This window comes from Chrysochloris asiatica, unplaced genomic scaffold, assembly GCF_000296735.1.
Source record: "Chrysochloris asiatica unplaced genomic scaffold, ChrAsi1.0 scaffold00040, whole genome shotgun sequence".
Taxonomy (NCBI): Eukaryota; Metazoa; Chordata; class Mammalia; order Afrosoricida; family Chrysochloridae; genus Chrysochloris; species Chrysochloris asiatica.
The window spans coordinates 14,915,563-14,926,983 of record NW_006408558.1 but is presented as its reverse complement, the minus strand read 5'-3'; the positions used below and the strand labels follow the sequence as shown (position 1 = coordinate 14,926,983).

At 47.9% G+C, this 11,421-nt stretch overlaps 1 protein-coding gene across 2 annotated transcripts in view; it reads left to right on the top strand.

Moving 5' to 3' along the window:
- Positions 1-11,421, top strand: part of PPFIA1 (protein tyrosine phosphatase, receptor type, f polypeptide (PTPRF), interacting protein (liprin), alpha 1) — a 102,121-nt gene that overhangs the window by 51,553 nt on the left and 39,147 nt on the right. For both annotated transcript variants that reach the window (XM_006860819.1, XM_006860818.1), the window contains exons 8-10: positions 4,096-4,230; positions 5,380-5,463; positions 10,521-10,652. In XM_006860819.1, coding sequence (XP_006860881.1) covers positions 4,096-4,230; positions 5,380-5,463; positions 10,521-10,652 — 351 coding nt within the window. The remainder of the gene's footprint in view (positions 1-4,095; positions 4,231-5,379; positions 5,464-10,520; positions 10,653-11,421) is intronic.

Below are 11,421 nucleotides of genomic sequence, written 5' to 3'. Positions count from 1 at the left end.
AGAAGGCGCTTAAATGCTCCTCGGGAAACCGGAAGATGAGCGCCTCAGGTCAGAAGGCGCTTAAATGCTCCTCGGAATACCAGAAGATGAGCGCCTCAGGTCAGAAGGCACTTAAAATGCTCCTCGGGAAAAGCTGCCTCCTCAGATTAGTGCTGACGGTGATGACATGAATGCAGTAAAGCCTGCGGGACCTTCATTGGCTGATGGGGCACAACTCAAAATGAAGAGAAACAGCTGTAAACATCCATTGATAATCAGAGCGTGGAATGTATGAAGTATGACTCTAGGAAAACTGGAAGTTGTGGAAATGAAATGGAACGCATAAACATTGATATTCTAGGTATTACTGAGCTGAAATGGACTGACACTGGCTATTCTGAATCTGACGGTCACATGACTTACTAGGCCGAGGATGACAGACTAAAGAGGGGTGGAGTCACATTCATCATCAGAAATGACATATCAAGATCTGTCTTGAGGTACTACAACACTGTCTGGGATTGGATAACATGCACCCGCCTACAAGGAAGACCAGTGAATACCACTATTGTTCAAGTTTACGCACCAACCAGTGAAGATGAAATTAAAGAATTCTCCCAACTTATTCAGTCTGAAATTGATCAACCATGCATCAAGATGTATTGATAATTACTGGCCTTTGGAATGCAAAGGTTGGAAACAAAGTGGAAGGATCAGTAGTTGGGAAATATGGTCTTCATGATAGAAATGATGCTGGTGATCGCATGATAGAATTTAGCAAGACCAGTGATTTCTTCATTGCAGATACCTTTTTTAAACAATATAAAAGATGATCTCACCAGATGGAATACACAAAAATCAGATTGACTACATCTGTAGAAAGAAATGATGGAAAAACTCCGTATCATCAGCCAAAACAAGGCCAGGGGCAGATTGTGGAACAGACCAACAGTTGTTCATATGCAAATTCAAACTAAAGCTGGAGAAAATGAAAGCAGGTCCACGAGAGCCAAAATATACCTAGAACAAATCTCACCTGAGTTTAGAGATCATCTGAAGGACAGATTTGATACATTATACACTGAAGACGAAAAGAGTTGTGGGATGACATCAAGAACATCATACAGGAAGAAAGCAAGAAGTCATTGAGAAGAGAAGAGAGAAGAGAAAGGCCAAAATGGATGTCAGAAGAGACTCTGAAACTTGGTCTCCAGCGTAGAGATGCTAAAGCAAATGGAAGAAATGAAGGAGGTACATGAGCTGAACAGAAAATTTCAAAAGCCAGCTCAAGAAGACAAATATTGTAACAAAATGTGCAAAGACCTGGAGTTAGAAAACCAAAAGGGAAGAACATGCTCAGCATTTCTCAAGCTGAGGGAATTGAAGAAAAAAAAATCAAGCCTCAACTTGTGATATTGAAGAATTTTATGGACAAAATACTGAATGATGCAGAAAGCATCAAAAGAAGATGGAAGAAAAACGCAGTCACTGTACCAAAAAGAAATAGTTGATGTTCAACCATTTCAAGAGGTAACATAGGATCAAGAGCCAGTGATCCTGAAGGAAAAAGTCCAAAGTGCATTAAAGGCATTGGCAAAGAACAAGGCACCAGAAATTGATGGAATACCAATGGAAATCTTTCAGCAAAGTGAGGCAGCACAGGAGGCACTCACTCATCTATGCCAAGAAATTTGGAAGACGACTACTTGGTCAACTCACTAGAAAAGATCGTATTTGTGCCTATTCCAAAGAGAGGTGACCCAACAGAACGCAGACCGCATGGGACAATCTCTTTGCTATCTATCCCATGTGAGTTAAGTTTTATTAAAGGAGACACAGAAATGGCTGCAACCATACATTGACAGAGGTACTTCTAGAGGTTCAAACCAGTTTCAGAAGAAGGCATAGAATGAGGGATATCATTGCTGATGTCAGAAAGATGTTTAAATGTGCTCTATTGACTACGCAAAGGCTTTTGATTGTGTGGATCATGATAAGCTATGGACAACATTATGAAGTATAAATATTCCGTAACACTTATTTGTGCTCATGAGGACTCTGTACGTAGACCAAGAGGCAGTTGTTTGAATAGAACAAGGGAACACCATATGGTTTAAAATTAGGAAAGGTATGCACCAGGGTTGTATTCTTTCACCATACTTACTCAATCTGTATACTGAGCAAATAATCTGAGAAGCTGGATTATATAATATTAGGATTGGAGGAAAACTCATCAACAACCTGCCATTTGCAGATGATACAAACTTGCTTGCTGAAAGTGAAGAGGACGTAAAATATTTACTGATGAAGGTTAAAGACCGCAGCCTTCGGTACAGGTTGAAGCTCTATGTAAAGAAACCAAAAATACTCACCACTAGATTTTTATAACTTTTCTTCATATCAATGGAGAAAAGATTGAAGTTGTCAAAGACTTCATTTCGCTCAAATCAACCATCAACTCCCATGGAAACAGCAGTCAAGAAATCATGTGATGTATTACATTAGGCAAATCTGCTGCACAAGACCTCTTTAAAGTGTTGAAGAACAAAGATGTCAGTTTGAGGATTAAGGTGTGCCTGACCCAAGCCGTGGTATTTTCAATCACCTCACATTCATATGAATGTTGGACAGTTAATAAAGAAGACCGTAGAAGACCTGATGCATTTGAGTTAACGGTTTTGGAGAATATTGAAAGTACCAGGGCAACCAAAAGAACAAACAAATTAGTATTGGAAGAAATACAAGCAGAATACAAGCTCCTTGGAACCCAGGATGGCCAGACTTCACCGCTCCTACGTCAGATGTGTTGTCAGGAGGGACCCGTCCCTGAAGAAAGATACCATGTTTGGTAGAGTGAAGGGTCGAAGATGAGGAAGATCCCCCCACCCACCCACTGACATGGAATTGGCACAGTGGCAGCAGCAGTGGACTTAAGTATAGCAACAACTGTGAGGTTGATGCAGGGACTGGTCAGTTTCGTTCTGTTATGCTTAGGGTCACTGTGAGTCGGTATCGACTCTATGGCATCTAACAACAAAGCACAATGTGAGCCCTGCTGTGGCGCTGTAAGATAAGCAATTGACTGCTAACCGCAAGCAAGATCCTTGGTTCAAATTTACCCGCCTCCCGTAGACCGTATACAGGGTCCACTATGAGTCAGAACTTACCGGCACTTCATGGCCACCAAGCATGCTGTGCACGTCCAGAAAGAAAGAGAGGTGCACACACAAAGAAGGAAAGCTGGGTGTGATGCAGTCACGCCTGCACTTAGAGACCGTTCTGAAATTTTCTCCAAGCCTGTTTTCCATATTGTTTATGTTGACATCGTTGTGTAGCATAGGAAGATTCTTAAAACGAACAATAGGTTTTTTATAAACGCCTTGACCCATGCATGTTTCACTGGGCGTCCTTGACGAGAGTCTGTATTGGTTCAGAGACGAGAGCCGTGTGTTGCCCTAAGTGCATGTGGGGGTGCTGCAGGCCTGCCTGCCGTCCCCCAGCAGTAAACCTGAGGGTGGCTGGGAGGGTATCGCTGAGCCTGGGCACAACACTGTACCCCCCTGTGCACAGACCCCTAGTGAGTCTATAGGGCAGAGGACAGCTGACCCGTGGAGTTGCCCAAGCCGACAGCTACTTGGTTCTCCCACGGAGCTGTGGATGGGTTTCAGTTGTAGACCTTTTGGTTAGCAGACGACTTAGTCCAGTGGATGTCAATTCCCAGCAAGTCTGCCGGGCAAAGGAGGGCTGCCCCAGAAGGTGTCCAAGGCTGGTACCTTCCCGTAAGCAGACTGTCACGTCTTTCTCCCTCACAGAAGTTCTCCATTAGCAGTGGAGCGCTTAGCCCATGGTGCCACCAGGGCTCCTTTGTTAGACAATGGGAAGAAACTTTATGACCAGCTTTCTCCATTCATAATGCAGCTTCTGTGAAGAGCTTTAGGAAGAGCAGTCAGTGTGTTGGAAAGGGTGTTGCCCATGACAGGAAGCCTGAGCAGGTTGCTCTGCTCCTATCAGGCAGAACTGCATCCACCTGAGCCGAAGTGCGTGCCTGCCCGGAAGCTGGGCGGCCACTCATGAAGTGCATGGGTAGCAACGTGACGCTCTGCTTTCCCTTTGCAGACGGAGGATAAAAACCGGCAGCTGCAGGAGCGCCTGGAGCTCGCAGAACAGAAGCTCCAGCAGACACTGCGCAAGGCCGAGAGCCTGCCCGAGGTGGAGGCGGAGCTGGCGCAGAGGGTGGCCGCACTGTCCAAGGTGGGGTCCTGCTGGGGGCGGCCGTCGCCTGTGCCTTGTCTGTGTACCGTGTCCTCATTGTTCTCCTGATTGTGCAGCATTGTATTTGGGGTGTCCTACGTCTCAGGGGGCGAAGCTCTTTAAATTGTAGGCATCTTCCTCGCTCCCGTCTTCCTAAATTGATTCCCATCTAGGTTTGCAGGCACATACTGTTTGGCCACGGAATGCGTGGGCCCAGAGCTAAATCCAGAACTCAGAGTCAGACAGAAGTTTGTCTAAGCCTAGGACACTTTTTCTCCAAAGTTAGAAAGAGCCAGACTTAAACAAAATAAATGCTTACGTTTTTAAATAATTTATTCATTCATCAGGCCCACACATACTGACAAGGCAGAGGCTGGACAACCCTGCCCCTAGTTCACACCATCCCCGGTGGGAAATGAGGCCCCTGGGTTCTCACCCTGTCTGAAGAGACTTGGAGTGAGGAGCATGGTCTGGATGTAGCTATGACGGAAGGAAGGCCTATAGAGAAGTGGGCCCCTGTGAAGGGTCCTGTTTGGCCGCTGAGGGGCCAGTGAGCTGAGGGACCCAGGTTCTCATTGGTCAGGGTTGGCGGTGGCCCCACCTGCTGCGCGGGCTCCTGCAGGCTGTCCCAGCACCTCCCCTCTCTCTGCGTGACCTGCTTTAAAGTCTTGGTTTCTTTCCCCTGGGACCCTCCTTGCCCTTGTCGACGCTGTAGTCTGACCTCTTGTCTGCTGGGAGCTCTGCTGCCAAGGAAGCTAAACTGTTGGGCCTTACCTCCAAGCTCAGGAAGGTAGAGCTTATACCGTGGTCCTTACTTGTGCTTGCTGCTGTCTGCTTTTCATGCCGGCCAACCACAAGCCCTCCGGGGGGTGGGGGTGGGGGTGGACGGACAGGAGCCCATTGAGGTTTGCCGCGGGCCTGGGGTGAAAGGACCCTACACCAGCCATGCCTCAGGCACCAGCATGAGACAGAGACCTGCTCCATGGGTCCGCCCACGCCGCCGCCACCTAGGATGTGTTGCTGTTTGTAGATGCTGTTGAGCAGTTGTTCACACCGAGCATGTTCGCTTGCTGGTCCTGCGGTAGGAGGCGGTATGTCGTCTGCAGAGTCTTAACTGTCCGCTCTGTCTGCCCTCGCTTTTGCTGACAGGCGGAGGAGAGGCACGGCAACATCGAGGAGCGGCTGCGGCAGATGGAGGTGCAGCTGGAGGAGAAGAACCAGGAACTGCAGCGGGTATGGCGGGGGCGCCTGGGACCCTCCTCCCCAGAGTCCTGTCTGATGTGCTTATTCTGTGTCTCTGCTCAGCATGCCTCCTGCACAGACTCGCCATGTCAGTCAGGAGACACTGGTGGCAGATGGGCAGGCAGCCACAGGACTCACGGGTCCAAAGAAACTCCGTGATCATCACACTAGTGCACAGGGGGCCTTGTCCCAAATCGAGCTTCAGGTCCCAACGCGCTCCCGAAATACAGATCGTTAGCCTGAGTGTAAAGGGGATGGAAGTGTCCTGAGTGTGAGGAGAACGGAGGCTGAGCTGTGAGCACTGTGGGGTCCCAGGAAGAGTCGGGCCCACGTCAGCCCATAGCATCCTGGAAGCAGATGGAGCTAAAAGCAGCCCTGGGTCCCGCTGCTGCAGGTGGGGAAAGACCGGAAGCACAGCAACCTGGGAGCCCATGCAGCCCTGTGGGCAGCTTCCTGGCAGGAATGCAAAACCAGAGATGCAGCCTGAGCCCCAGCAAACGAAGACCCCACCTCTCACAGGGTAGATGGCGTCACCATGGGAACAGCTCCTAGCCCGGAAGAAGGAGGTTCTGGCCCTGCTGGAGCACAAGGTCGTTTCCTACCGGGGGAGGAGGAGGAGAAGGGCCCGTTGAGTGTCTGCAGCTCAGGCCTTAATCAGGACATCGATGAAGGGTTTGTGGGAAGTACCAGCTATGGAACAGAACACTTGGGGATGGTGGTGGTGGTAGTACTTGCTGAGGTGTCGGTTCTGACCCGTAGCCGCCCTCTACAGGGTTTCCCAGCAGTGACTAGTGAGCTGGAACTGCCAACCTTGTGGTTAGTAGTCTGCTGCTGTTCCTAAAGCCCCACCCCAGGACTTGTAGCTAGGTCCCCTCGGCATTCTGGAACTGAGAAGAAGCCTTGGCCATGTGGACAAGACAGTCAACTAGGCTGGACTTGCAGCATCGCATTCCTTGTCTCAAGAGATCTCTCAGGGTTTATCCTATAGTCTGATACTGCCCGTGTTAAGATAATGTGTGCATGCCTGCAAGGAAAATCAGTTACTACCACGATTCGTCAGATTTGCGCATCAATCATAATGCCAAACGTAAAGAAATTAAAGATTTTTACTGACTTCTGCACTCCGAAACTGTTCAGGCATGCAGTCAGGATGCCTTGATATAGGTTCTGATAACTGGATTGAGAAAGTTCAAAACAAAACAAAGCATCAGTACTTGGAAATATGGCCTTGGTTGGTAGTAGGTGTGACCCGGGAGATACTATGATAGGATTTTGTACAGCCAATGATCTCTCCGTTGTAAACACCCTTTTTCAACAACATAAGACAGAGTGACCCATGTGGACCTTGCCAGATGGAGAACATGGGAACTCAGTCGACTACGTCTGTGGAAAAGGACATGGAGAAGCTCAGTGTCATCCATGGAAATAGGGTCAGGGGCCAGTTGTGGAATACACTTTCAATGTGCAAGTTCACGCTGAAGAAAATGAAAACAAGTTGACAGAAGCTAAAGTGTAATTTTGAGTGTGTGCCACCTGAGTTTACAGGCCATCTGAAGAACAGATTTGGCACATTGGACCCTAATGACCAAACGTCAGACAAGTTGAAGGAGAATATCAAGAACATCACTCATAAAGAAACTAAAAGGTCAGTAGAAGAAAGACAGGAAAGAAAGAAAAGACCAAAATGGATGCCAGAAGAGACTCTGAAACTTGCTTTTGGATGCAAGGTGGTTAAAGCATAAGGAAGAAACAATGATGTAGAAGAACTGAACAGATTTCAAAGGGCAGCTTGTCAGAAGACAGAGTCAAGTGTTACAATGAAATGTGCACAGACCTGGAGTTAGGAAACCAAAGAGATGGACGTACATAGCATTTCTCAAGCTGAAAGGATTTACAGTACTATAAAGTCTTCAGTTCCAATGTGGAATGACTCAGTGTTGAAGACTGATGTCGGAAGTATCAAAAAACATGGAAGTTTGTGTCTGGGACAAACTGACGCTCAACCATTTCAGGAGGCAGCTTCTGATGGAAAAGCAGTGGTACTGAAGAGAGAGGTCTGAGCTGCATTCACGGCGCTGCTGAAAGATGAGACTCCAGGAACCGACAGGTGCCGACTGAGGTGTTTCTACAAGTGTGTGCGGCGCAGGAAGTACTGACTCATCTGTGCCAGCGAGTGGGGGAGAGGCTCATGTCTCCCTAGTCCAGAGAGAGCTGCCCCTAGAGAGGGTGGGCTTCCTTCTGGTGTGATACCATAGCATAAGCATTGGACTGCTAACCATAAGGTCAGAGGTTCAAATCCACTAGTTGTCGCTCCTCAGAAACCTGTACAGCGTTGCTGTGAGTCAGAACCAATGCATCGGCACTTCACACCAACATCGTCATCATCTACACCACACATAGTATGATTCTGCTGAAGAGAATTCAAAGTGGTTGTAGAAATTCAAGCCGGGTTCAGAAGATGTGGGTTGAGGAATGCCACTGCTAACTTTCAGGTGGAATCGTGACTGAAAGCAGAGAATACCAGAAAGATGTGTTTTCTTGACTGCACAGAGGCACTCGGCAGTATGGATCATGACACACTACAGACAACATTGTGAACAATGGGAATATTCCGTTACAGTTCACCGTGCTCAGAGGAGCCTGTGCGTAGATCGTTGTTAGAACAGAACAAGGGGGTACTGTGTGGTTTTAAATCAGGAACACTGTTCCCCCCGGGTTCTATCCTTTCAACATTCTTATTCCATCTGTATGCTGAGCAGATAACAGGAGAAGCTGGATTACATGAAGAAGAACTTGGCATCAGGATTGGAGGAAGACTCATTAGCAACCTTGTGATATGCAGATGCTACAACCTTACTTGCTGAAAGTTAAAGGGACCTGAAGTACTTAACTGATGAAGGTCAAAGACCACGGCCTTCAGTGTGGATTGCACTTCAATGTAAAGAAGATAAAAGTCCCCACCACTGACAATAGTGAATCATTGCTATCAGGACTGACTGGGAGGGTTGGAAATGTAAAGGTAGAGGTTTTGTAACAAAAGTAGGGGAGTGGTTGACTTTTGCAGTCTAGGAGCTGAGGTCCTTGGGACCATCAAGGGAGAAGAGCAGAGAGCGGGCCCCTACCCAGAGAAGCAGTGACGCCAGACATGGAGGCAGAGATGATGTCGTGGAGAAATGGAGCAGCTGGGGACTTTAGACCCAGAGAGGGAGAGGGACTGTGTGCTGACAACTGGGGTGCAGGCTTGTAGTATATATCTTGTGGTTGGTTGATGACGCATGGAGGGGATTGTAACCATGGCAGTGAAACAATATACGATAGGTTGAATATAAAGCTAATGTTCTCCCATGTAAACTATCACATAATTCACAGTAAAAGATTTAAAAAAAAATGAATAAAGCCCCACCACTAAAAGATTAACCTTGTCAGGAATGTCATTTTACCAGGGCCCACAATCAACACCCTTGGAAACAGCAGTCAAGACATCAAACTGTGTCTTACATTGGTCAAATCTGCTGCAAAAAACCTTCAAAGTGTTCAGAAGCAAAGGTGTCACTTTGAAGATTAAGGTGTGCCTGACCCAGGCCATGTTACTTCACTCACCTCATATACATCTGAAAGTTGAATACTGTATAAGGAAGACCAGAGAAGACTTGATGCCTTTGAATTATGGTGTTTGCAAAACAATATTAGATATACCGGGGACCACTTAGATGTACAAACAAATCGGTGTTTGAAGGAAACACAGCCAGAGTACTCCTTAGGATCGAGGACATGTTGTCAGGAAGGACCAGTCCCTGGAGGAGCACATTCTGTTTGGTAAAGTAGATAGAGGGTCGGAGAAAAAGAGGAAGACCCCCAAGGAGATGGATTGGCACAGTAGCTTGAGCAGTAGGCTCAGTGGTGGCTGTGATCGTGAGGATGAGGCAGGACTGGGCAGTGTTTCGTTCTCTTGTACATAGGGTCCAAGCAGACTCGATGGTACCTACCAACAACACAGTAAGAACAATGCACACTTACCAACTTCGCTATGTTGTTAAGTTACTTGAGGCCATCATTTAAAATTTTCAAATACAACTTCATTAGAAAAGATCCAAACCCTGCAGGTGCAAAGATAAAAGTCTGCTTTCATATCACCTCTGACGTTTTCGCCTGTGGAATAGACAGTAAGCTTTATCATTATTGTCTACAGATACCTCATCCACATACCAGACCATTCATTCCATTCAAGCGTAGGATTCAATGCATTTTAGTATTCTTTTGAAAACTTTTTTACCTTTTGTTTTGTAAATTTAATTCCTCTTTCTCCTCCTGAATCCAAACCTCAGCTTTTATTTACACAAGGAAACATTCCTACACTGGAATGTAGATGAGTTGGCCCCTTAACAACTCCCGAATCTGACCCCTAGAGGAGTCCTGGTGTGGCACTGTAAGGTAAGCACTGGACCACAAGGTCAGTTTGAATGGCAAGGTCAGCAGTTCAAATCTACTACCAGCTTCTCCTGGGAAACCCTATACAGGTTCAGTATGAGTTGGAACTGACTTGACGGCGACAGTGTGGTGGTACAGCACTGGATTGCTAACTACGCGTTGGCGGTTCAAACCCATCAGCCACTCCTTGGAAGCTCTATGCTGTGGTTGATAAAGTGCCACCATGTCAGTTTCGACTCCCTGCCGCCACCCTCTGTAGGGTTTCCCAGGAGCAGCTGGTGGGTTTGGAGCCACTGACCGTGTGGTTCACAGTCCAGTGTTTATCCTGCAGCGCCACACCAGGACTCCACAGGGTCACGATGAGTCAGAACCTGCCTGAGCGCATTTACCAACAACTTACACATAGACGTGCCCTCTGGGACTGCGTGCTCGTCGCTTCATGGGGTGGGGGTGGGGGGCTGCCTAATCACGTGATCCCTGCCTGTATTCATGTATCCTCCCTGTGTTAGCTCTGTACATAAATCCACCCTGGGACAGCGGGCTCCCCTGTAATTCACCCGACAGGCCCACAGACAGCCATGTACGGATCCCATTTGTCAGTTCCTGCTTCTCCATTGTAGGCCCGGCAGAGGGAGAAAATGAACGAGGAGCACAATAAACGATTGTCAGACACCGTGGACAAGCTCCTCTCTGAGTCTAATGAGAGACTCCAGCTTCATCTGAAGGAACGCATGGCTGCTCTGGACGACAAGGTGGGTGGGCCGGGCTCCTCCCCAAGGCTCCCTGCCCTCCACTGTCACTTCTCATCACTCCTTGGGTGTCATCTGGAACTCCTGACTGAGGTCCTTGCTGCTAGAGAGGAAAGGGAATGTTTGCTACCATGAGACCCCAGTGACTTGTCTGAGCTGGTTCCTTTATCTCAGAACCCACGTGACACGCTGGTGACGTCACCACAGACCACGGTGACTCTTGTCAGAGCTGGTTCAATTATCACAGAACCCACGTGACACACACTGCTGACGTCACCACAGACCCCAGTGACTTGTCAGAGCTGGTTCATTTATCTCAGAACCCACGTGACACGCTGGTGACGTCACCACAGACCACAGTGACTCTTGTCAGAGCTGATTCCTTTATCTCAGAGCCCACGTGACACACACTGCTGACGTCACCACAGACCCCAGTGACTTGTCAGAGCTGGTTCAATTATCACAGAACCCACGTGACACACACTGCTGACGTCACCACAGACCTCGTCACCACAGACCTCGGTGACTCTTGTCAGAGCTGGTTCCTTTATCTCAGAACCCACGTGACACACTGGTGACGTCACCACAGACCTCGGTGACTCTTGTCAGAGCTGGTTCCTTTATCTCAGAACCCACGTGACACACTGGTGACGTCACCACAGACCACGGTGACTTGTCTGAGCTGGTTCCTTTATCTCAGAACCCACGTGACACACACTGCTGACGTCACCACAGACCACAGTGACTTGTCAGAGCTGGTTCCTTTATCTCA